Here is a 27,484-nt window from a genome sequence, read left to right as displayed (position 1 = left end):
GTTATTTCACAGTGAAGTTAGTGTTAGTGTTTATGTGATGTGGCTAGATAAGTGTTACTTACTGCCAGGCCAAGGTCTTCATTGATTGTCTTCTTACACAGCTTTCTGTTTTGACAGTCATAATGACCCCCTTTTTCATTGGTCAGTCCTTTTTTTTTTTTTTACTTCAAATACTTTTTATTTTTCAGTTGTAATTGACATACAATATTATATCAGTTTCAAGTGTACAACCCAGTGATTAGACATTACATAACTTACTAAATGATCATCCTGATAAATCTCGTACCCATCTGATACCATACATAGGTATTAGAATATTATTGACTATGCTCTGTATGGTGTAGTTTACAGCCCTTGACTATTCTGTAACTACCAATTTGTACTTCTTAATCCCGTCACCTTTTTCACCCATCCCCCCAACCTCCTCCCATCTGGCAACTGTCAAAATGTTCTCTGTATCTATGAGTCTGTTGCTGTTCTGCTTTGTTTATTTTGTTCTTTAGATTCAGTTGTGGATAGATACGTATTTATTGCCATTTTATTATTCATATTTTATTCTTTTTTTTCCTTGCTCTTAAAGAAGATCCTGTAACGTTTCATGCAATACTGGTTTCTAAATGATAGTTTTGCTGGGTAGAGTAATCTTGGTTATAGGTCCTTGCTTTTCATCACTTTGACTATTTCTTGCTACTCCCTTCTGGCCTGCAAGGTTTCTGTTGAGAAATCAGTTGAAAGTTCTATGCAAGCTCCCTTGTAGGTAACTAACTGCTTTTCCCTTGCTGCTTTTAAGATTCTTGTTGTCTTTAACCTTTTGCACTTTAATTCTTTTCTTTTTTTAAAAAATATATCTTTATTGATTTCAAAGAGAGGAAAGGAGAGGGGGAGAGAGAGATAGAAACATCAATGATGAGAGAGTCATTGATCGGCTAGCCCGCAACCCGGGTATGTGCCCTGACTGGGAATCAAACCCCGATCGCCTGGATCCCAGGTCAATGCTCAACCGCTGAGCCACGCCCGGCTGGGCTGCACTTTAATTCTGATGTATGTTGGTGTGGGCCTCTCTGCGTTCATCTTGTTTGGGATTCTCTGTACTGCTTGGCCCTATATGTCTATTACCTTCACCAGATTAGGGAAATTTTTTACCATTTTTTCACATAGGTTTTCAATTCCTTTCTCTCTCTTCTCCTTCTGGCACCCCCCTGATGTGAATGTTGGTACACTTGAAGTTGTCCCAGAAGCTCCTTATGCGATCCTTACTTTATTGGATTCTTTTTTCTTTTTGCTGTTTGGATTGTTTTCTGCTTCCTTATATTCCAAATTGCTGATTTGATTCTCTGCTTCATCTACTCTACTGTTGATTTCCTGTAATTTATTTTTTATTTTAGGTAGTGTATTTTTCATTTCTGACTGGTTCTTTTTTATGTTTTCTATCTGTTATTATGTTTTTCTTCTCTTTGTTGAAGTTCTCACTAAGTTCATCTACTCTTCCCCTAAGTTCATAGAGCATCCTTATAACCAGTGTTTTGAACACTGCATCTAGTAGATTGCTTGTCTTCATTTTGTTTAGTTTTTTTTCTCCAGTTTTATTCTGCTCTAACATTTGGGACCTGTTTCTTTGTCTCCTCATTTTGGCAGCCTCCCTGTGTTTGTTTCTATGTACTCAGTAGAGCTGCTACGTCTCCTGGGGTTGGTATAGTGGTTTTACGTAGTAGGTGTCCTGTAGGGTCCAGTGGTACAGGCTCCCTGATCACCTGAGTTGGGCACTCCAGGTGGGCATGCCCCTGCCCCACGCCATATGGGCTGTGTACACCCTCCTATTCTAGTTGAGCCTTGATTGCTGTTTGTCATATCAATGGGAGAAATTTATCCCCAAGCTGATTGGCTGCAAGGACTGGCTGTGACCACCATGGAGGATTGGCTGTGCAGGGGCCCACCCCATGGAGCAGGACTTACTTCAACAGGACTCCTGTGCCTGCTGAGTGAACCCCTTGAGTGTGTCCCTTGTGGAGGTGGTTGGGTGGTGCTTCAGCATGGTGTGAAGCTATCCACCAGGTGCGGTGGCTCTGGGACCTCCCTAGAGGTGCAAGCCTAGGTCGGCCACCACCTGTGATATGCCTGGGGTTACCTGGCATAAGATACAAAATGATCTGCAGATGGCTGCTACTTGTGCTGGGCCTGGAGGTGCCCAGGTGAGGTCAAGCTACAAACCAAGGCTGGCTGTCACTAATGCTGGGCCTGGGGCCACTTAGCAAGAGTTACTGGGCATGCCAAGGCCAGATTATGCTTGTTTGAGAAATTTTAGGAAAGTCTGAAGTATAAGCCAAGACAGGCAGTTTGTATGGAAAAGCTACTGGGAACTGCTTGGGTGGGCCTGCAAGTTGAGTAGGTTGGGGGTCTCAGGGAATCCTCAGGGTGGGGTGAAAAGTGTGAGCTAGGTTGATGGAGACTCAGATATGGTACCAGCTCTGTGTGGAGAGGGCTCAGAAAAGGAACAGTGGCTTTTGCCAGCACTCTGTCTGGGAGGAAGTTGCTCCCCCAGCTCTTGCCTTGATGCCAGACAATTCAGTTCCTCCCTGTATGTCTCTGGTGCTTTTCAAGCTGTTGCCCTAGTGCTGGAGCTCCAAGGGAATGAGTCCGAATAAATCCATGCACTGGCCCTTTAAGAGGAACTGCCTGGGACTTCAGCAGCCCTCTTTCTCATTAATCACAGTCCCCACTGGTTTTTACAGCCAGATGTTTTGGGGACTTCTCTTCCTGGTACAGGAATCCTGGGATTCCAGGGGTGGTTTGGTTTGGAGTTGAGACCCCCTCACTCCTCAGGAGGGACCTCCAAAGCCAAGATATCCCTTCTGATTTTTAGCCACCTCTCGTGGGTGTGGGACCAACCCTGTTTGTGTCTCTGCCCCTCCTACCAGTCTCAATGTGGCTTCTTCTTTATATCATTAGTTGTAGGGTTTCTGTTCAGCTAGATTTCAGGCAGTTCTTAATGATGGCTGTTGTGTAATTTAGTTGCAATTTTGATGTGGTCATGGAGGATTTGGGTGCTGCATTTACCTATGCCGCTATCTTGACTAGACGACCCTAATCCTAGTTTAATTCTTTTTGTACCTCCCCTTAAACCTCCCCACCTTTCAGTCTCTCTAAACCACAGCTGAATCTCTATGAGCAGCAAGTTGGTGCATTTTTTGAAACACCCCCTTCCTGGTGTCCTCTTCCCTCTGCTCCCATCTATACTGGTTGATCTCTAGGACTCCTGCAGAGCTGTTCTCCTGGGAACATCTCCTTACCACTTTCCAGGGTTGGGGGTTTTAATTTTCTAGATCCCTCTCTTCTTTTTTTATATTTATTTTTTAAATTGTGATAAACTACACATAACAAAATTTACCATCTTAACTATTTAAGTGTATAGTTAAGTGACATTAAACATATTCACATTGTTGTTCAACCCTCACCACCATCCGTCTACAGGCATTTTTCATCCTGCAAAACTGAAATCTGTTCCCATTAAACAACCCTCTCCCACCCCACCTGACCCCAGCTCCTGGCAGCTACCATTTTCTGTCTCTATGAATTGTTCTGGGTACATCATTATATATGTGGAATCACACAGTATTTGTCCTTTTGTGACTGGCTTATTTCACTTAGCATAATGTCCTCAAGGTTCATTTGTTGTGGCATGTGTCCGAATGTCCTTCCTTTTTAGGACTAAATAATATTTCGTTTTATCTGTATATCACATTTTGTTTTCCCATTAATCTGTCTTGGACACTTGAGTTGCTTCCACCTTTTGGCTCTTGTGAACAATGTGCCATGAACATGGGTGTACAAACATCTCTTCAAGAATCTTTCAATTCTTTCAGATGTTTACCCAGAAGAGGCATTGCTGGATCATATACTAATTCTATCTTTAAGTTTTTGAGGAACCACTACAGTTTTCCACAGCAACTCGTTGGCCTTTCTTCTTTCTTGGTTTACTTCTGTTGAGAAATGTTTTGCTGTTTTGATTGCTAATACTTTCTGTGCCTTTTTTGGATTTCTTGTGTGTAGAAACTTCATGTCCTTCAGCCCTAGATTTTATTTCTGATTATCTTCTTCATTTTTTCCCTTATTTCTGATCTTCTATTACATATATTGGAAATCTTACGTGTTTCTTTATTTGTTATTGTTCATATCTTTTCATTCTACTTTTGTGGTAGGGATATTTATCATCCAGCCTTTAAAATTTTGGCTTTTACTTTATAAGCACTTTATTTTCAGATTATTCCTTTTTGGTAACTTCCACTTCTTGCATTGTAACTTGTTCTTTGCATGACTCCTCAGAGTTCCTATTTGTCTCCTTTATGTCCTGGTGCCTCCCACATATCCAAATAGCCATTCCTTGACTGTCTGCTCAGAGTTGAGTGAGGCATTTTTATTTTTAACATTTATTTTGAGTCATTTTTTTAAAAAAGGATTTTTTAATGATTTTTAGAGAGAGAGGAAATAACATTGAAGTGAAAGCGAAACATCCATCGGCTGCCTCCTGCATGCCCCCTGCTGGGGATTGAGGCGACAACCTGAACATGTGCCCTGACCAAGAATTGAACCAGTGACCTTTTGGTGCACAGGATGACACCCAACCAACTGAGCCTCACTGATGAAGGCTTTGAGCCATTTTTATAAAGCCAGTTGAAAGCTCTAGCAAGCCCATCAACTAGTGGTTGAATCCCTAAATCAGTTATCTATAGCTCTTTTCTGTGGGAACAGGTAATTTTTCTCACTTGCAAGGTGAAAGCTCAGCTCCTAGCATTCTGGGAGCCAGAAGCCTGTTAGTTATGAAGACTTTACTTAATCCCATTTTGTTTGGCACCTTACCCCTGCCTTCTCCCTCAAACCCCCTGGGGATGGGGGATATAGCAGGTGGGAGTGGGAAACCTGGGGAGGAACCCGAATGCTCTTCATGCCTAACCTCTGCTTCCACAGTTCCTGATGCCCTCACAGGGGCTGAGATTTTTTAAGGATTCTTTGGGGTGAATTGGCTTGCTTTTGTTATCACCCCACCCTGCCCTACTCCCCAAAGTTGGCAAAGTAAAGTGAATTCTCAGCACTCTTTCATCTGCTTTCATACTTTGTATGTTACAGTTTGGAACTGCCAAGGTCCCCTAGCTTTATCTAAAATAGAGTTAGTGTTTTTATTTTTTTTCTTCATGATTTTTTTTTTTGTTTGGATGATTATTATTTATTTTTCATTTTATCTTTATTGTTGGAAGTATTACAGATATCCCTTTTTCCCCCACTGATCCCTTCCACTCCGCATTTGCCCCACTCCCAGGCCTCCATCACACTATTACCTGTGTCCATGGGTTATGCATATATGCATATAAGATCTTTGATTAATCTCTCCCCACCCCCTCCCCCACACCCACCTTCCCACTCAGATTCATCAGTCTGTTCCATGCTTCTATGTCTCTGGATCTGTTTTGTTCCTCAGTCTGTTTTGTTTATTACATTCCACATATGAGTGAGATCATGTAAAACTGAATCAGGAAGAATCAGAAAACGTGAATAAGCCAATAACAACTGATGAAATCAAAGCAGTAATAAAAAAAAACTCCCAGCAAACAAAAGCGCTGGTCTGGATGGCTTCACAGGGGAGCTTTCTAATTCTTTAAGTTATAGGGTTAGATAATTTACTAAAAATTCTTCTTGCTTTCGGAGGTAGGCCTGTAGTGCTATGGCTTTTCTCTTAGGACTGCTTTCACTGTGTCCCATAGATTTTGGGTTGTTGTGTGTTTATTTTCATGTTTCCAGGAAGTTTTTGATTTCTTTCTTGATCTTACTGGTAACCCATTCATTGTTTAATAACATGCTGTTTAGCCTCCATGTGTTTGAATGTTTCTGTTTTTCTGTAGTTGATTTCTGATTTCATGCCCTTGTGATTAAGATGCTTGATACAATTTCAATCTTCTTGAACTTGTAGAGGCTTGTTTTACATTTAAGGTTATTATTGATACTTATCTATTGCCATTTTAATTTTCATGCCTATATTTCTCTATTTCTACTTCTAAGTATAGCAGTTCCTTTAACATTTTCTGCAATGTTGGTTTGGTGGTGATAAACTCCCTTAACCTTTTTTTGTCTGGGAAGCTCTTTATTTCATCATCTATCTTGAATGATAGTCTTGTTGGATAGAGTAGTCTTGGTTTCAGATCCTTGTTTTGCATCACTGTGAGTACTTCATGCCATTCCCTTCTGGCCTGTAGAGTTTCTGATGAGAAGTCAGCTGGTAACCTTATGGGCGCTCCTTTGAAAGTAACAGATTGCTTTTCTCTAGCTGCCTTTAAGATTCTATGTCTTGAATTCATGGCATTTTAATTATGATGTGTCTGGGCGTGGGCCTCTCTGGATACTTGCTTGGGACTCTTTGTGCCTCCTCAACTTGAGTGATTTTTTCCTTCACCAGGTTAGGAAATTTTTCTGCCATTATTTCTTCAAAGAAATTCTCTATCCCTTGCTTACTTTCGACCTCCTCTGGCATTCCTATAATGTGAATATTGTTACGTTTCATGTTGTCCACAGCTTCCTTAAACTGTCCTCCTGTTTTTTAATTGTTTTTTCTTTTTGGATCTTTGATTGATTTTTTTTCTACCCTGTCTTCTAATTAGCTGATCCAATCCTCAACTTCCTCTCATCTGCTGTTTATTTCTTCCATTGTATTGTCTATTTCTGCTATGTCATTCTTAATTTCCTTCATAGTTTCTATATCTTTTTCATGCTGTTGAGTATCCTTACAGTCAGTATTCTGAACTCTGTATCTAATAGATTGCTTGTCCATTTCATTTAGCTCTTTTTCTGGAGACTTCTCTTGTTCTTTCATTTGTGGCTTGTTTTTTGATCTCCCCATTTTGGCTGTCTTTTTGGGTTTGTTTCTATGTATTAGGTAGATCTGCCAGGACTCTCAGTCTTTTTGGAGGGTCTCCAGTGCAGGCCAATGTCAGACACAGTTTGTGACTGGCCCTGAGTACCCTGTTTGGGGCTATCAACAACCCTGGGCTTGAGATCCCCTCTGTTGGGGCTGGGTGCATTTGAACAGTAGCAAGATGCACACCAAAGTCTGCTTTTCCAAGGCCCGGGTCCAGAAGGAGATCAGGCAAAAACTCAGAAGTGCTTTGAGGTCTGCCTATGACTGCAGGCTGATCAATCTGATTCTCTTAATGAGCCTCAGACTGTAGAAGCTCCACAGGGTGGGGTGGCTGATTGTTATCAGTCTCTTAAGGAGCCTCAAGCTGTAGAAACTCCTCTGGGCAGGGCAAGAGGTTTTCCAGCAGGGTGGGGCAATTGCTTTCCCCTCAGACAAAAGCTACTGAGAAGATAAATGTTTGCCTGAGAAAGATGTCCTCTACAATTTGGGGGAATGACTTGCCACAGGAGTCCAGAAGGGTGCCCTCTGAGCTCTATCTCCAGGGCCCACAACCCTAAATTCTCCTCACACAGTTCCAGTATACTCTGCCCTCCCTCTTCTGGAGCCCAGGGTGAGTGGCTGCACAAGAAACTGTGTGCATTGGCTCTTTAAGAGGGTGCCTGCATTTCCAGCCGTCTCTCCCTGGCAGACAGAAACCCTGCTGCTTTTCACAGCCAGATGTTATGTGGGCACCCTTCTCAGTTCTAGTGCTCTTGTCTGGGAAGCCCAGCCTGGGGTTTAGGCACCAGAGTCCTCAGTGGGAACCCCCCACAGCTGAGATATCCCTTCATACCTTCAGCTGCTGCCCTTGGGAGCCCAGCCAGCCCTCTAATGCCTCTGCCCTTCCAGTCTCTGTGAGGGTCTCCACTTTTCCCCCTTGGTTATGAGGGTGCTCTCCAGCTCATCTTCAGTTGCAATTGATTATTCAGGATGGTTTTTCTATATTTTAGTTGTAATTCCAGTTTGGTCCTGGGAGAGTGTCAGTGTAGCTTCCACTCATTCCACCCCCATCTTTAATCTTAAATCTCTTCATGATTTTTAAATCATCAGAGAAGAGCATCATTTGAAAACCAGCAATCTTTGATTACTCCTTGGCCTCTGAGGAGCCCACTTTGTAGGAACAGAGTGTAATGGCTGCAGGCCTGACAACAGCTGTCTGCTGCTTCCAAGAGATGGCTCTTAGGCTAGTGTCCCCTAGATTGTGAGCAGGGTATAGAACCTTTTTTGCTTTCCTTTGCTGCTTTGATAGTTGTTACCTTCTTATAAAACCCATTTCTTTGCAGTCTCTATCACTGTCATTCTCTCCTCCTGCTAGTAATTGTATTCCTTCCATTTATTGAAGTTTTTGTCACCTCCAGGTTCCATGTCACATCCCTTCCACCCAGCCATCAATTTAGGCAACATGGAACTTCATCTGTTTCTTTTCCCCGTTTTCTGTGACTGGCTCACTCCATTTCTGCTACTCTTTCCCATAGCCCTTCCCAAGCATACTTCCCTGTTCTGGGTTTACTTACTGTTCCCACTACAAGCTCCTTGAAGGTGAGCTTATCCCATGGACAGCTCTCCCATTGACAGCTCTCAACCTTTTGACTTTTCCCTTCCTGAACTAGTCTGTGCTTTGAGTACCTCAGCTCCATCCATTTGTCCACCCATCTAGCAAAACACCGTCGGGTGAAGTGTGATTCACTTTGTTCTTGTTTCACTTATCCCTGACTTAACAGATTACTTGTCTGATGAGAGGCACTATGTCTTACTCACCTTACTTAATTCCAGTACTTGGCATATATAAGTATCTTATTGAATGCCAGAGTACTTCACAGGAGTGCTAAATATTTTGTAGAATGAAGCATTTGGCAAAGCATGAAAGGTAACCAGAAAGGCCAAGTGCTGTGATGGGTGAGTGCTGTTAGTATGAGCACACAGGAGTGGCACTAGTCCTTTATTTTAGGGGGATCAGAGGAAGCATAAGCTTGTATTACCTTTGTCATCTGAATTCCTTATACATGACCTCAAATTATGCAATTATTTTTTACAGGCAACAAACAGACATTTTCCACAAACTGTTACAGGGGCATATTTGAGTGGTGTTCGAGAAGCAAGCAAGATTGCAGCATTTTAAATAGATTTCGTCTGGACCCAGCTTTCTTCTGTATACCCCAGTGGGAAAGTTTGAAACACATTAACCTCACTTTCATAAAATCAAACAACAAAACCGTCTCTGGATAACAAAATTGAAATGTTTCTAAAGTGGTTTGATAATGTAAATCCATGTCACCACTCAAAAGCATTAGCCCTAAGATCCAATTTATAAGCACTTCTATTTAACTGCATTTTCCACAAGTCTAGTACTAAATCTTCTGGATTTCAGAATAAAGTAGAATATAACCTTAAATTAAGACCTTGGATGTGATTCTTCCATGGTTGCAGGTTCCCTTAAATTTGACTTTTTGTTTAGCTGATCAATTTTCACACATTGAGAAACCAAGCCAATCAAGCAGAAATCACTAAACAGGTAGAGCCATGTATTTTTCTTCTATGACAATTTATCGCCATCTTTGCCAATGAGCCTTAAGATTTTTGTATAGCTCCAATATTGAGCTTTTACTTAAAATTTAGGTCGAAATCTTTCCTTTTTGGATATAGCACAAAAACTCTTCAGTCAAAAGTAAATGAAGCTTCTAGATTATTTTATACTATACCTCCCATTGGGTTTTCAAAGAAAATTTAAATTCAGGTACCTTTTGTGATAAAACATTTTAGATTTGTGTACTCATTGGCAAAAGAGCAAAATTTTCAATTCTTAAACTGCAGGTTTTTATCACTGAAAATGGGGTAGAGAGAGTGTGGTCTTCACACTTTAGACATAGACTATAGGGCTATTTTTCTTTGAGCCATGTTTGGGCAGATGGCACACTTTAGCCTTAATTTTGGCAACTACTAGCAAAAATATCTTGGTAGAATAACTTAATAAAAGCCTCTTCACAACTGCCTTTTTTACAGAATTGTGTTTTCAGTATTCCATAGGCCGGTCCACTGGAAAACTGCAGAAAAATGTGATATCCTGATAAATATTACATATTTTATAAGCCATATCGTAAAAGCCTGAGAACATGGCAAATACTTTTTCCTTTTTTCACTCATGACCAAAAAATGTCATTTAAAATAGGCATTGGCTTCAGAGTCTTAAGGATGCTTATCTTGCCAAGAAGTTTCAGTTTACAGGTAAAAACATGGATAACTTAAGTTCTTTTGTTTTAGTCTTTGGACAGGTTTTTCAGTTATATTGGTCTGCTTTAAAGAAGGACTCAAAAACAAGGGCAGCACAAAATGACTTTAAAGCCACTTTTCAAAATATTAGGTGTTTTTAAAATTTAAGTCAGTTTATAAATGAAAAGTGTCATATGCAAAGAATGTATTGTGAAGTTAGACACACCTCCCTCCCCATCCAAGTATGATACAAATGAAAGAAAAAGAGTATGTTAATTTCAGTGTTAACACAGGGAAATACTGATTCTTAGGTTATCTGATGAGACTTGTTGGTACTAATTGGGGAATGTTCTGCTTTAAAGTGTTATATATTAAAATGTTTAAAGAATAGCATGTGTTAAGCGATAAATACAAAATATTTTACGTTTGAAATGGTTCACAGTAAATTATTACTTTAGTCTCTGGGCACTTAACTTGTGCTATAAACAAAGGAAAACCCTACTTAATAAAGTATGGTGAATGTGTATTTTTTTAAAAAGCCTCATTTCTTGTCTCAAGGGTCTACATCTGACATTTTGTTCTGTAAGGAACCATGGTACTTTTCCTTTAAATTCTTGCATTACTTGGAATATGTTTTTCATTGTTCTGAAGATTTTGTAATTGAATAGCTGTGAATGTACATGTTTTAACTGCAGATTGTGAACAGCTTGTGTAAAACTTAATAAAAACTAGACTTGTTTTTCAAATACACTCTGCATTGTAGTGATGAAAACATACTTGTTAAATGGTTACGTCTTCATCATAAACTTTCACACTGGCCAACTCAATCCCTTCACCTCCAAACTCTCTTTAGACCGGTTAGGTCAGGGGTGGGAACCTTTTTTCTGCCGAGGGCCATTTGGATATTTGTAACATCATCTGTGGGCCAAACAAAATTATCAGCTTAAAAATTAGCCTGCTAATTTGGTCAAACATTTAATTAACGCACCCCTAATGTGATGGCTGGAACTGCTTCTCTTTGGTGAGGCCTTGGCAGGGCCAGATCAGATGATTTCAAGGCCATATAAGGCCCATGGGCCGGACGTCCCCCACCCATTTTACGTCATAGGCATTACTCTGTATCCCCTTTCAATTAAATGGTAGTAAAGTAAGCAACTGTTACCTTGATCCACTTTTGTAAATCGCTTCTAGTTTCCCAGGCGATTTCTTTGTAGTGTACTTAAAGTGAAAGTGGTCAGTTATCGCTGAAGAACACTATATGGCTATAATTTAAGTGATAAATGCAAAATATTTTACGTTTGAAATGGTTCATAGTAAATTATTACTTTAGTCTCTGGACGTTTAAACTTGTGCTATGAACAAAGGAAAAACCTACATAATAAAGTACAATAAGTGTATATTTTAAAAAGAATCCTCATTATTTGTCTCTAGTGTCTATCTCAAGAGCTAAATCCATTAAAAAACCCATGTTCTGAAATTCTCATATCGAGGGGAAATGCTATAAAAACCTCTAAGACAAGACATCAAATTCGAGAGACAAAAGCATTGTTTATTACTTTTATTGACAAAGTTTATAGGAACAAATTAACTATTTAAAATCAAAGGCCAATTCGTAGGTCTCAGTTTATTCCATTCATTTGTATTATTTTTCTAATGTCTTAACAACTTTATCAAGAAACAAGTCAAAACTGTGAAAATACCTGTTAACAATCAACATATTTTTACATATTTCTGTTCTATGATGCAAAGGTACTTTAAACACTCAACTGGTTTATCAAAGGCCTAATTTTCTCATAAGCAGCATGTTTTAAAATTAAGATTATTTAATAAACTGATTAACACAGTCAATTTAAAAGACAAATTAGTTTTATTCAGGGGTGGTCTATATGTTGAATCAACTAGAATCCTGATTAGCCAAAATTTAAAACCCAACCGCTCTAATTCCACAGATACATTAAATTTCTTTAATGTTAAAAACAAGTCATCATTTTTGAGAAATACTTCTCAGAGACACTCACTACTGCCTACACATTATCTTCTGGCATTACACCTGGTACTTTTTGTCATTATAAAGGTCCAGGTTTCCTGTAAATACCAGCATTTTATATGGGCAAATGCAGTTAATGTTCTTGTACTTAATCCTACTCTTTCCTAAATTTTTGAAGTTCTGATGTGTTGATTTTGGTTTATCTTTAATATAAAATGTGTCTATAGACAACAGTTGCAGAATTGACACTAAAAGCTACAAAGTGATGATACTTTCAAAGCAAAGCAGAGAACTATGTTTTTGTCCTTCATTGTTCTCTTTACTGAATTCTGACTTTCACTGCTCTGTGTGATACCATCTGGCTGAACACTGACATTTCAGTTTATAACTGTAAAGATAACTACCTATATGGGTTTTAAAACTGATCCGCACAAAAGAAATTTTAAAAAAAACTTTATATACAAGTTTGTTTTTGAAAATACAAAAATAACATCTGTCACTTTTGTCATGCTGACAAATTGACCTATCTATACATGCAGAAGAAAAGTTCCAATTTAGTCATCTGGACACCTGAAGCTTGTAGTCTTAATATGATGAACACACTGCCACTGAGTTGTCACACTGACAGGTGTGCTGTATTCAAAATATCCCATATACTAAATACTGCATTGGTCTCTGCATGTATAAATGCCAGTTATAATAGTTTCTGCCCTACTCGATTAAAAGTATGCCGTAAGCTAATATTAACTGCACTAAAACCTACAACAGTTCAAGAATCTATGACCTTATACAAAGAAATCCAAAATGTACAAAATACAACTATAAAAGCAAGGAACAATTAATGCCATGCAAAATTTTAAACTAAAAACTGCATAGAAATGCAATTTAAAATGGCAAACTCAAATTTACATAACACCCAAGATAAAAAAAAAAAAGAAAAAGTCAGCAGTAAATTCTACCAACATAATGCTTGCAAGGATTTAGAAAAGGAAATACATTCTTTTTGCTGGTATAATGGTATAAATCAGATCTTCAAATCCATGGAACGAGTCATCTGTCTCTCCTTTATCTCAAGAAATTAGCTGTAATGAAAAGAGAAACATTATTTTCCCATACCCAACATACAGTATTAGGTACATATAAGTCATAAAACCTTATTTCATTTTTAAACTTTCTTTTACTATTGTGACCTTGGGAAATCAACTGGAATCAATATAAACTAATAGCTACTGCTGATTTTCTTCTGCCTTTGACTGGTGGACAGATACATGTACTCAAGTTGTGTGAGTGCCTCTGAGATGCCCAGTAGACGGGAAGCCTGAATCTCTTCCTCATCTGAGGTCAGGTTTTGTCACTAATGTGCAGGGCTTTATTTTTAAGCTCTAAAATGGGAATAAAAATATTTTTCTCCATCTATTTTGAGGAAATTTGAGGATCAAACGTGATATTTAGTCATGTAGTTTGAAAAATATGCATTATCTGATAAACATTTCTTTTCTCGCATATGTCCAAAATGCTCAGAGTTAGAAACAGTGGATATATTTACCTCTTTAACAGTTGTTTTTATGAAACCTTTTCTTTCAGTTAAGTCATAAGCAGGATAATTTTCATATACCTGTAGTGAAAAGGGAAAGCTATGTTAAAAATAGATTTTGAAAATGCAATAATGCTCTATCTTTGGATAAAAAAGAAATGTATATATAAATAGCTGCATGTATGTTCTACCAGTACTCTGGTTCACTATAGAAAAGTCCATTGCAAATAAGTAGTTTTAATATTGTATATAGAGCAGAAAATAAACTAGCATGCAAACATTGTTTTAAACTGGGAGTATCAGCTGAACTAACAAATGTGGGTGAGGAAAACATCTAGATACATCTGAACTAAGTGGACTGAATTCTTTATATTGGCAGGTTATCCGTTGGGTATTTTTTAGAGAGATTCTTATTTTCTTCTGTTATATCATCCAACTACTTATAATTCAACTTGAATTCTATGCACTTCACTCTTCACTCATTGTTCAACTCCTTCCTCAAAGTTAAATCACTCAGACCCAGCTGGTGTCAGGAGTCCTCTACTCCTAAAATCTTACTCTAAATTTCCCTCTCTTTTATCAACTTGATACCTGCTGCTTGACTTCACAATGACTTCTAATCCTGACTCCATATGCACCCCGCCAGCTTCATTCCTGTGGTATAGTTCAAGGTTAGCACATTTTTCTCTAACGGACCAGATTAGTAAATGGTTTCCACTTTTCCAGCAACACATTTTCTATCACAGCAACTATGTCATTGTGGGGTGAAAGCTGCCAAAGACAATACTTAAATGAATGGGTGTGGCTGGGTTACAGTACAAAAACAGTAAGATGGAATCGGCCCATAAGCTATAGCTTGCCAATCCCTACAAGTATAGTTAATCATTTAACATTACACTAATTGTTTGTCTCTTGTTCATTCTCCACAAAACTCCAAACCTGAATTGGTCTAACTACCAACTTTCTATGGCTAGGCCCAGAGGAAAGACAACTGTGGGAAAATGTAACAACTCTGAAAAAGACTGATCCCATTTTAAGTCCATGGTAATATCGGAGCTTCCCCAGCAATCCCAAGTATTTCTAATCAGGTCCTTTCATTCCTGTCAACGGCAATTTCATCCACTTACTCAAGTGTCCCATGTTCCTGTTCTCAGCCAAGAAGCTATTATGATGAATTTTTCAACTTTCCGACATAACTCTCTCCTTCCAGTTTATCTGTGTCTAGATTCATCAACTCCCCATTTCCTTTACCTCTGGCACAACCGTCCCTCTTCTCCTGAATCTTCAGCTTCATACCCAACACTGTCCTGAGCCTAACACATGCTTGCACTTTCTCTCCCTGACTTTAATACTTTACCAACTTGCATCCATCTCCCCCATCTAACTACTATTTCCCTCCTAAGGCAAGCCGCTTCAAACATCAGCTTTATTTCACTCACTTTCCTCACTATTCATTTACCACCCATTTAAACTGCTCTTATGTGAACAATTATTCCCTAATTGCCCAGTCCAAAACACCCAAGTCCTTTTCACCTGACTTTTCCAAATTGTCCCTTTTTAAAATTACAGAAATGTACTCACAAAACCATTCAAAGGGAAAGAACTAGTTTCCCTCTACTCTGCCCTCACCCCTCTCAGAGATCGGTGATCAGTTCACTGTGTGTTCTTCCAGACCTTCCTTAAAAAATGAGTCTATACACAAATGTACCAATGGCAATATAGTTTTTCTGTATTTACATAAATGGGGTAATAGTCCATGTTTTAAAATTTGGACAATGCCTGGAAAGTTTTTCCATGTTCTTTTCAGCTGCTACATAGTATTCCAAAAATATGGGTGTGGTAACCTGTTTAACCATTTCCCTATTGAAGGCCTTTTAGGTGGTTTCTGACTTTTCACTATTAGACAAGCATTACCGCACTCATTTTGTGCAGATGTGACTAAGTCTTTAGGATAGAGACCTAGAAATGGAATTGCTAGGTTAAAAGGTATTTGCAATTTAAATTTTAAGATATTATCTATCTGTGCTCCAAAGCTGTTATATCTTAAAGCGTAAGAGAATGTTTTTCTATATCCTGTCAGCCATGAAAACTGTTATTCTTCATAAATACTTTGTCATGCTAGTAATGACAAATATTCCCTTTTAATTTCTATCTTCCTCATTAGCGTAGGGAAGGTTAAGCAGGTTCTCATTTGTTTAAAGGCCATGTTTATTTTTTTCTGTGAAGTAACTGCCTTTCCATAGCCACTGCCCCGTGTAAGCTGATTTCTTTTAACTGGCACTACTACACGCCCTCGAATTGTTTCCTCTTGGCTTTCATAGCACCTCTCTCTGGCCTTCCCTCTACTACTGACTCTACAATTTCTTATATTCTGTAGAAATTACATCTCAACTCTCTGATGTTTAATGGTCTCCAGGACTGTCCTTTGCTTTTCTCACCCTTTATCATCCTCTGTGGGCCATCCTATCTATATTTCTGGTTTTAACTCCCAGCAATATCCTAGTCTAGGTTTCTCTCTTAGCTTAGAGAATTACAATGTTCAGAATTTCTCCCACTTTGATGTTCCAAGCACCCCATCTCAAAATGCCTAGAACACCTTTTCCTCAAAAAGTATGCCTTTTGTTCTATTCCCTATTATGATTAATGCACTCAAGTTCTTATCACTTTTGATCAGGCTCTCTTGATTTCTGACTTAGATTATGGTAACCCTGTAACTCTATGACATGAACTGGGTTTCTTGTCTTTTCATCTCATTCTTCACCAGTCTGTCCTTGATGTGTCTAGGGTGACTTAAAAAATAAAAACCTGACTGGGTCATGCCCCTGCCAAACAGCTCTCAATAACCTACCCAAATTCCCAATTCCCTATTCATTTCAGGAAGAAAATCAAACTAACATGGCATATTTAGGAACTGAAAAACTCCAGTATTCACTAACCTCTTTGAAGACTTCCAACTCTAGTCTTCAGCCAAATTAAGCTAATTACTATTCCTCACAGTCATTATTTGTCATATTTTGTGAATGTGTCAATGCTCTTCAATTGTATGGAGCAGCTAATGCTCTAAGATCTCTTTCAAGGTGCTTTTTTCCAGATTTCCACAACCCCCTCCCTCCCACCCCAAAGTTGGATGGTGCTGTAGCATCCTTCTGCACTCTTCCAACACAGCCCTCACACACTGTACTCTAATTACTAAAACAATTGTCTTTCAATTCCACTGGACTATAAGCCCCTAAAGTGAAGTAACAGCTTTTCCAGCTCTATCTCCAACATCTATCCCAGGGCGTAATATGTAGTAGAGACTCAGTGAGTGCTGAATGAATAAAAAATGATAAATGTCTTTAAAAAATATAGAATATTTCACCTTCTATACATTTCAAATTTTAATTTCATTTTACTTAAGAAACTAGATTTTAAAAATCTCCCAATATTGAGGTAGGGTATGGACTCATATTCAAGACTACATCATTTTAACTTCATAGAAGTCTGAGCTGTACCTAATCTATAACAACTCACTTATCATAGTAACACTGAAAATGTGGTGGTCCATGAGATTTTGCTTTGTAAAACTAGCATAATCTGACAATGCATCAATAAAGTTCCCAGATCAGGAAAAGATAGTTTCCTATGCAGTTTGGAATGTAGCACTTTATTCACTGTATATATATTCTACTGTTATTTATGAAATAACTCCAAAGAGCAGAGGCTTTGACTTACTTTAATGTGGTTATCCTAGTACCTGTAACAGACTGCTTGGCATGCAGTAATTCAGTAAGTATGTGTTCAATGAGTGAACGAATGCATGTAAGAATCTGGCTTCAAACTGAGGGATGGGTGAAATAATTTTTCAAATGAAAGCAAAATGATCTAAGGATCTGTCCAATTACCTTTTTGCAAATCTGCTTCATTGTAACTTCCTCCAAGTTAGCACTGGCCAATAATTTCTTTACTGTTTCCTTTAACTCTTCATCTGTAGGAGGTTTCTTCAATTTTTTAATTAAAGGTTCATCATCTGAACTATCCTCAGATTCACTTTCTAAAAGTAAGATTTTATTACATGTGAATAAAATTTTTTCTTACTAGTAAATTAGCATTCAAGATAGAGTGGGAAAAATTCTATAAGCAGTCATCAGATTCTCAAGGGGTATTAAAAAATTATAAATCATCACTCTATAGTTACCTATAAAACATACTTTGAAAATGTCAATTTTGAAAAATTGTAAACTATAAAAAACTGGTGTACAACTTCCCCCCCCAATGTTCTTCTCAGTTTACCTATTTTCTAAACACTTAAAAACTATGTTACAGCATATATGTTATATCTTTAAAGGTGCTGAAAATGTATAATTTCAAACATACCTTTTTTGGAACTGTTTTGATTCTTCTTGGTGGTGCTGCTATCTGCCTTTTTCACATTAGCATTCTTAGCATTCTTTATAGATTTTTTACTTTTAGGAGTGGCTTTCTGTTTAGGTTTTTCTCTTTTAGCTGTCTTTTTTGGTGGCTGTTGGAAAGCAAAGTACATACATTGATGAGATTAACTGCTATCTCTCTCTCTCTCTCTCTATTCCTCTTTACCCCTCAACATTAGAGAAAGTTAATGTATTCAATATCACCAATAAAAAAGTATTACTAATTATCATTTTTTGAGATGACTAATATACTCAATAAATTTAATTTTATGCCAACACGAATCATGTGAAGTCATGAATCAAACACTAAAAATAATACATGCCCACATTTATTCCACGCTATTAGAATGAAAACTTTATATGCATTACCTCACATGATCTTGAAAAACTCTAATACAGGTACTATTAATATGCCGTTATTTACTGTCAGTCTCTCCCAATTTGTATGTAAGGTTCCATAAGGACAAGGATTTTTTTGACCATCATGTTCATTGATGTATTCCTCACTCCTAAAATAGTGCATGGTGCACAGTAGTTGCTCAATAACTATTTATGAATATATGAGAAAACTAAACCTTAGAGAGGTTATTTTTGTCCACAGCCACATAAACTAATAAAGTAAGATTCAAATAGATCTGACTCTAGAACCTGTTTTCTTAAATACTAACTCATAGTTGATAAGACAAAAACAAAGAATATACATATGGATAGATTAAAAGGACAATATTGTCTCAACCAGGGTCTATGAAATTGGAAAACAAAAATTCTTCATTTAATGAACATTTCCAAAAGTAAAAGTATTCTATATAAGCAAATATCCCAAGATAACTTAAAATATGATCTTTATATACCAAAAATACTGCAAATGACTTTTGATAGTATGTTCCTCCAAATGTTTTACACTCAATTTCTGATCATCATCATAATTCAATCTTTTTAAGGACAGAGCCATTGTGTTCAATTTATCCTTAAGAAAAATTCAAGTGTACAGGCCAATCTGTTGCAAAAATTAAGTGGGCTCAGGCAATTTCTAAGTGCAGTTCACTGGATTTCAGTGTTTGTCTTCTCTTGCTCCACTACCATTACTGTACAGATTTACTTACATAAGCATAATATGACCCTGAATTACCTCAATAATACTGTCAAGCTGGGAACTGGCTAACCCATCTAGTTTACTACTAAAAAAAATGCACATCAGAGGTGTCAAGGGGCTGACATGCTTTTGAAAGTAAAGTATATGAGCTTTACTATGGATTTTTGCCATTTAGAGGCCATTTTTAGTTATTTCCTAATCCGAGAGGTGTTTCAGAGAGTGAGGGTTGCTGGAAAGGCATCAATGGTTCACTACAGATTTCTGTGATTAACTTAAACTGATTTTTTTTTTTAATATATCTTTATTGATTTCAGAGAGAGGAAAGGAGAGGTAGGGAGAGAGATAGAAACATCAATGATGAGAGAGTCACTGATCGAGCCCACAACCTGGTCATGTGCCCTGACCGGGAATCGAACCCCGATCGCCTGGATCCTAGGTTGGCGCTCAACCGCTGAGCCACGCCCGGCCGGGCAACTTGAACTGTTTTAAGTTTATTAAGCATCTACCTAATTCATAAGAACCACAGTAGGGTCTGAAAGGGAATATTAAAAATTCATAAATTCTGTTGATGCACTCAATACATAGAATAAAATCATCACTATTAAATACCACTCTTTAGTCAAAGGGTAATAAAATCTGGACCTGTAAGACATTCAAATATTTTACAAGAAACTAAGTTATTAAAGAAAAGGTTGGAGAGGGTGAGCAAGGCGTAACGATGTTATAAACATTATTATTTTATCCTCAAATTAGATAATTAGAATCAGATAATTAAAATATTTCCAGAGCCTTTTAAGGCCAGAGTATAAGATTGTCATTAAAATTTTAAAAGGCACACACAATATGGTACCATTTTAAATAAAACTTGCAAGCTGGGATTAATAATAGTTTGAAATTTGCTGTGATAAAGGATAATCAAGCCATCCCCCAAAAATGTTACTGTGGTACAAACACACAATTAAAACTGTTTTCTATATTTTTTATTATTTTTTAATCCTCACCCGAGGATATTTTTTCCATTGCTTTTCAAAGAGAGGGAAAGAGGGTGGAGAGGGAGAGAAACACTGATGCGAGAGAGACATATCGATTAGCTGCCTCCCACAAGTACCCCATGTGGGGCTGAGGATTGAGCCTGCAACCAAGGGACGTGCCCTTGATGGGAATCAAACCCGAGACTCTTCAGTCGGAGGGCCAAAGCTTTAACCATTGAGCCAAATCAGCTAGGACTGCCTCTTTCTATATTTAGCAACACCATATAGAAGGAATAGTGTCCTACAATTTTTTAAAAGGACTATTAGTCTATAACCTATTAACAAAAAAGATTGCAAAAATACTGTTACAAGCACTATAGAGATACAGAATAATAGGTAAGAGTGTATGGGCTCTGGAGGCAAGCTTCCTAGTTTCAAATTCTAGCCCCAGCACATTTCTAGGCCCTGATTTCCTATGGTTTTATGGACAGTAAATGAAATACATGAAAGTACTTTTAATGGTGTCCAGCATATAGAAAACACTTATTAGTTATTATTACTATTGTAAGTGCTTCCTTTTGTAAAGAAATTATTTCATTATGCAAGTGTAATTTCCTTCAATAACTTGAAGTTTATGTTTTCTCTAAAAGCAAGGCAGATATATATAAAATAGATACATAAAATAAAAAGCAGTTAGATAGACTCAATGACACTTGTGTTAACTAACCAGGATACATCATGTTTACTTCACTGTATTCTGATAGATAAGACTGGACCCACCCATACAAATTTTTAGTTATACTGAATTTCACTTATCTGCAGTAACCAGTTACAAATTATTCTGTGACAAATTAAAGGTTCGAATTCAGTCAAGTATCTTATTTTTAGACAAATAAATGTTGGCATGGGAAAAAGCAAAAGCTACAGAGTAAACTGTAGATACATATGCATACTTAAAGGTTTCATCTCAAGCAGAGAGGCAATCAACTAACTGACTAACACATCTTGTGCTTTGGTCTTGCACAGGTATTAAAAAACCACACCAGCTGCCCTGAACATAAGTTATTAGGTATAGGAGGTATAGGTAATCATAGAGAATTTTTGGCAGATAAGGAAAACATGGGTAATCTGAAATTTGGGAGGTAATGGAAAGAGGCCCTGGGAGAGCTGAGAAGGAAAGTCAAACCATGCCTACTTAAAATTCACATGAACTTCCAAATCTTTACTACTTTCATTTCTCTTCCTCTACTTAGGAAAATTTCACTCATGGTTCCAAATCCAACTTAACAATCTATCACCTCCTCTAAATCTTTCATAATACCACCAATTTGATTAATCCATAGTCCCATAGGGCCTGGCCTATTCATACTACTGTATGGAAGGCCTGTGAAGCAGTGAATAAGAACACAGGTTTTAGAGCCAAACTTCCTGATTCAAGCTCTGACTCTACCACTGACTAATTCTGCATTCTCAAGCAAATCACCATTCCCTGTGCCTGCTTCCTCATCTGTAAATGAAGGTAGTACTAAACTAGGCAAAATTTAACACCCTTTTTCACATTTTTCTATCTCTGATATTGGGGTACATTTTATAATTTACATTAAAATGATGCCTTATAGGCATTGTAGATTTGATGAACTATGGCCACAACTGTAGAATTTTTGTGTGGATCAAATACATAAATATACATAAGGCAACAGAGAAAATTAACATTTAATATATGCATTTTTATTAATCTGTAGTTATTTACATAGTTTTCCCACACAAGTTTCTTAAGGACAGATCTGACAATATCCTTCAGAACAGACACCTGCCTGCTTATTTAGTCCTATGCATCCCCAGCAACTACAAGAGTGTTTGGCATAACGTAGCCACTTAAATATTTCTTGTCATGTTTGTTCTGTATCATTTGCAGGATCTGGTTTACTCTGAACCTAGGATGTGGTTAAAAATATAATTAAAAGGTACCCTGGCCAGTGTGATCAATGGTTAAGAGCATTGGCCCAAGCACCCAAGGGTTGTGGGTTCAATTCCCGGTAAAGGACACGTACCCTGGGTTGCAGGTTTGATCCCCAGGCCCAGTCAGGGCATGTGCGGAAGGCAACCAATCTATGTGTCTCTCTCACATTGATGTTTCTCTCTCTCTCTTCACCCCCTCATCCCCCCTTCACCCTCTCTAAAAATCAATGGAAAAAATATCCTCAGGTGAGGATTAACAATATATATAATTAAAAGGAAAAAAATGCATTTGTATAGCACTACTTTCACATCCACTATTTTATAAGCTTAAAAAAATCCAAAGATAAAACAAATTTGTTTCTCATTATAAGTGAGCCATTGCCTTATAGCTAGTAAAAATCAAGACTTTTAATTAAGTTCAGTGTGCCTCCTACCATATTAGTTGCTTATAGAAAAGACTAAGCTACCTATATATTTCTTTAAGCTAGAGTTGAAACTACTAAACTAAATGATAGGAATAAGCCAGTGATACCATAATTTTTAATTTTTTTTTGCTAATCCTTACCTGAGGATTTTTTTCCCACTGATTTTTTGAGAATGGAAGGGAGGGGGAGAGACAGAGAGAAACATTGATGAGAGAGACACCCCATCAATTGGTGGCCTCCCGCACACGCCCTGACCAGGGCTGGGGATCAAGCCGTTAGCCGGAATCAAACCCAGGACCCTTCAGTCCATGGGCTGATGCTCTAACCACTGAGCAAACCCGGCTAGGGCACCTATTGATTATATTGTTAAACTTAACTCTTTTCCCATTACACACAAATGCTACTAATGATGAGAAAGAATAAAAATTGTTGGAAGAGAATACAGAATGGCAACAAAGAAAAACCAAATTCTGTATTAGGGCTGCCTTTGAGTTTATCCCCAAACTCTGTATGGGCCCTAGGTCCTTTCTTTAAAAATAAATTGTTGCCCTGGCCGGTTTGGCCCAGTAGTCAGAGTGTTGGCCCTCAGACTGAAGGGTCTCGGGTTCAATTTCCGCCAATGGCATGTACCTGAGTTTCAGGCTCCATCCTGGCCCTGGTTGGACTGTGCAGGAGGCAACCAATCAACGTGTCTCTTTGGCATCGATGTGTCCTCCCCCCCCCCCCCCCCCCCGCCCCGAAAATCAATGGAAAAAACCCTCAGGTGAAGATTAAAAAAAAATTGCTTTTAAAGCTAAATGGGTGTGATCCAACTTTGTAGCGTTCTCCAAATACCTTCCTTTCGCTGCGCCCGCCTCTCCTGCTTACCCTTCAAGGTTCAGATCCAGCTGTTGCCACCTGTGAAGTCCCCCTATTTGGAGCTCCGCTCCCGTGCCCCTAGAAGGAGGCAGAGACTCCCTGTCTCCTGAGCTTGCACATTACCTTGCCCACAGCTCTTGTTTGGCTGTTATAATCTTCTACTGTACTCTCTCAATCTGTGACTTCCTCCCTCCTACCAACTAAGCTGAACTGTGTAAGGGTAGAGACCTTGTCTTGTTTCTTGAACTCCAGAGCAAAGCTTAAAACTGGCACTTAGTAGTTGCTATGTAATTATTTTGAAAATTGAGATGGGAAAAGATCTGTGGTAACCACACAACCTTTAAAAACATATTCCAACCCCGAGGTTCTGTTTCATTAGATCACTCTGCTTGCTAAGATAAACATGTTTTTCTATTAAAAGCAATTAGCCAAACTTGATTTTTAATATCACTGCCTTCTGGCACAAACTTACCTATATTGAGTGTATATTTAAGAGGAGGAAAAAACACTATTAGATCAAATCATCATGGGTAGGGCCTTGCAACCTATATATTTTAAAAAGCCCCACAGCTGACTCCTAGCTATAAACCATATAAGATGAGAGATAAACTTATGGTCTAGAACTATCACCAAGCCTATTCTAGAAATTAACAGATATTAAAATTTTAGGCTTTCCTGGCGACATATGGTCATTATTGCATGTTTTTCATTTGTTTTTTACCAATATTTTAAAAGTGGAAAGCCATTCTCAGCTTGCAGACTGTGTAAAAATAGGCTACAAGATGAATCTGGTGTACAGGTCACTGTTTACCAACTCTTGGTGGTCTAGCTTATGAATTATTGGAGATACATAAGCAAAAGGCAGGAACCAGGTAAGACAATTAACAGGATAATTTCTCAGGTTATAAAGTTTATGTCAATAACTTTTAGTTTTAAGCTGTAGATTTATATAACTTTCTTAAAGCTATTGCTTAAAGACAAATTTGGATCAAAATCACTAATTCTATATAGAGAATTCTGAAGACAAAAGTACATGACTTACAAGCTCTGGAAAGAGTAATACATAGAACACATTTCTAAAAATCATTATATATTTATTATATACCCTCAAAGTACAAAAATGAGGGCCCTCTCATGGAGTTAAGGCTAAATGAGATGCAAGACCTGAAGTACAAGACTCAATAGTTTCTCCTTGTATGTACCAAATAAATGCTTAATGAACAAGTGGTACTTCTCTGCAGAGAAACTGCCAACTCCTGGAAAGCAGAGGCCATGTCCCTCTTTTTCCCTACATAGCAAAGTGCTCAGGTAGAATAAGACAACTGCTTTGAATGAATGAGAATGAGGAATCTATCCCTTAAAGTTTTATTATTCACACAACAATGCCCAACCTCATGGGTTCTCTTAGTCTGCCTCAACATACACTACTCTAGCTTCACCTCACTGCTTTACTTCTGGAAACAGCACCTAACCACAAGCCTTTGTCAAAGATAGCCTGTACTTTCCTGCTCCCCATCTTTGTTCACATGTCCAACTCTCCTTTCTATTCCCAAGGTGAACTTCAGCTGGTACTTTCTCCATTTCTCCCCAAAGCTTTTCCTCATTAACAGAGATTTTCAGAGATTTTGGCTAAAAAGTATCTTCTATAATGCCAACAGTACTTAGCATATTCCCAAAACTTGGGTCTTTTAGTACAATGTATGGGGAAAAATTAGGTAACACGTTTAAAACAAAAAGAAGAAAAGTCTAGTTTCCAAGTTGTCACGGATTTATTTTTAAGATTCGGGCTTGCTATTTTTGAATATGATGTGAGCGGTTCAATCAGAACCATCTAGTACTGTAGGTATTTTCGATGTGCTAAAGGAAAACAGGTTAAGAATTGACAGCTGCCATTAATTTTAGACAGTACTGTAATCTAGATTTTTAAAAGATTAATAAATAATATAATTTTTTAAAAATTTGAAGGCGTTTTCCATGTTTCTGATAACCATGAAGGTATAAAATCAGAGGAATGACAACAGTACTTTTTGAAGGAAGGCAAAAAAAAAAAATCTTGGGAGAGAAGGCTTACCTATCTTTTATAGGCAGCAGGGCTCTTTGAAGGAGGGTCTCCAAAAAAGACGCCTGTCACAGAGCCAGAATCCTGTCCTCACAGCAGAAAGGTTGTACTGGGTGAACAGATGAACAAAATAAAAATTAGCTTAAGATACACTATTCTTATAACAGCTTGGCTAAGAAAACTCAAATGCCAAGTGTAAAGAATGTGCAAGTCTTGTTAAACTTCACAGAAGATTATAAAGACAAGTTTAAGTCTAGATAGATTTTACTATGGTGATTATTCAACTTTGCCTTCCAACAAAAGGTTTAATAGTTCAAAGGTTCAATAGTTTGAATTTCCTCTGATCAAATTATGAGATGGGGGAATTCTTGTTTTTAATTTATTTATTTAACCCTCACCCAAGAACAAGGTCAGAGAGAAGGAAGAAACATTAATTGGTTGCCTTCCGTACATGCCCCGACCAAGGACTCAACGTGCAACCCACGTATGTGCCCTGCCTGGGAACTGAACCAGCAACCTTTTGGTGCATAGAATGATGCTCAACCAACAGAGCCACTCTGGCCAAGCAATTCTTGTTTTTTAGAACATAATTAAGGACTAACAAAACTTTCACATTCACCCTGCCACCACTAGCAAATAATTTTTCCAATGGTCCACTCAACATCCCCCTTTTTATTTGCCTTCCTCCTATACAGGCAGGAAAGCTAATACTTCTATCTCACAGCTTTCCTTACAGCTAGAGGTGGCCACATATCCAAGTCCTGGCCAATGGGATATACATGGAGATCTCTGGTAAAAGGCATCCCTTCAGGGAGCGGGGGCAAAATCACTAGAAGAAAGCTCTTTGCTCTTTTCTATCTGAAACAGGGAAACAATGCTAAAAGGTAAAACCACCATCTTATAATCACAAGGTTAAATGCCACATAAAAAGATGATGGCTCAGGAACAGAAATGGTACCCAAATTCTTGATACCTTTTTCTTGAATGCTATGTTGGCCCAGAACTGCTTGTCTGTGGAATTCTTGCAGTGAAAGAAAAAGGAACTTCTGTTTTGGACATTAGTGAGGTTTTTAAGTATTTATAGCTGAAGACATTCCTCATTCATATTAGACACATTCTCAATACTCAAAGTAAAAATCCAGTTTTATACTTTTTCTAAAGATAAGAGTGTTAGAAAAACATTAGGAAACAAAAACTACAGAATTGATAAAATGAAAGAATTAAATTATGCTTTTAAGGGTCTAAAATATTTATTACATTCATTTCCTCCAACTTGGGAAGCACTGCTTCTCCCTTTTGTCTGTACTCTCCAGTAATTGCTCTGTGCCTAAAGTCTAATATCTGTGAATGGCCTGCCTGAATATGATTTAATCTTACTGGTTCATGTTAGCAGAATTCCCCTAAAGATGCTAATTCAATAGGGGAATCAGTTTGTTTTTTAGAGTAAGTTTATAGGAAAAAACTAAACCTGTCATTTTTCTATTCTTTCATTTTAAAGAAACTTCATCTACCACTTTCTTCCTGGTTCCAAAGTACTCTCCTGCAAATGTCCAAGAGCTGAGATAAAATTTAAAACAGCTCTTTTATAAAACAATTACTACCCAAGTAATTCTCAGAAAGAGCTCCTTATTTGAGTTAATTCTAAAGAAAAAGCGAATTAGAAACTGTTGTGAACCACTCACTGCATATCATAGAGACAAAGGCACAAGTATAGAGAACTTCGAAGAAAATGTCTTAGCAATTACTAGCTGATATGCTAATGCGACATATTTTCTTAAAGACTTTTAAAAAAACAAGAAAAGCCCTGGCCAGTGTGGCTCAGTTGGTTCAGCATCATCCCATGCACCAAAAAGTTGGTTTGCTTCCTGGTCAGGGCACATGCCTGGGTTTTGGGCTTGATCCCCGGTAGGGAGCATGCAGGAGGCAGCCAATCCATGTTCTGCTGTCACATCGATGTTTCTCTCTCCCTCCCTCTCTCTACAGAAATCAATTTTTAAAATCTTAAAAAATAAATAAAAACATATCCTTGGGTGAGGATTAAA

At 37.9% G+C, this 27,484-nt stretch overlaps 2 protein-coding genes across 6 annotated transcripts in view; one reads left to right on the top strand and one right to left on the bottom strand.

Annotated features, from left to right (window-relative positions):
• KDM1B (lysine demethylase 1B) overlaps window positions 1-10,897 on the top strand; it is a 56,768-nt gene extending 45,871 nt beyond the window's left edge. For all 5 annotated transcript variants that reach the window (XM_087820624.1, XM_016205199.2, XM_016205207.2 and 2 more), the window contains one exon: window positions 8,976-10,897. In XM_087820624.1, the coding sequence (XP_087676750.1) occupies window positions 8,976-9,059 (84 nt within the window). In that variant the 3' untranslated portion in view covers window positions 9,060-10,897. The remainder of the gene's footprint in view (window positions 1-8,975) is intronic.
• Window positions 10,898-11,690: 793 nt separating this feature from the next.
• The window catches only part of DEK (DEK proto-oncogene), a 31,943-nt gene continuing 16,149 nt past the window's right edge, over window positions 11,691-27,484 (bottom strand). Inside the window, exons 8-11 of the mRNA XM_087820625.1 lie at window positions 18,025-18,169; window positions 17,553-17,701; window positions 13,681-13,749; window positions 11,691-13,216 (exon numbers count right to left, since the gene is read on the bottom strand). Of these exons, the coding sequence (XP_087676751.1) occupies window positions 13,205-13,216; window positions 13,681-13,749; window positions 17,553-17,701; window positions 18,025-18,169 (375 nt within the window). The 3' untranslated portion in view covers window positions 11,691-13,204. The remainder of the gene's footprint in view (window positions 13,217-13,680; window positions 13,750-17,552; window positions 17,702-18,024; window positions 18,170-27,484) is intronic.

The sequence above is a fragment of the Miniopterus natalensis genome, chromosome 9 (genome assembly GCF_054644295.1).
Source record: "Miniopterus natalensis isolate mMinNat1 chromosome 9, mMinNat1.hap1, whole genome shotgun sequence".
In the NCBI taxonomy this organism is placed as follows: domain Eukaryota; kingdom Metazoa; phylum Chordata; class Mammalia; order Chiroptera; family Miniopteridae; genus Miniopterus; species Miniopterus natalensis.
The sequence above is the reverse complement of the archived record's forward strand: the minus strand, read 5'-3'. Positions and strand labels throughout refer to the sequence as shown.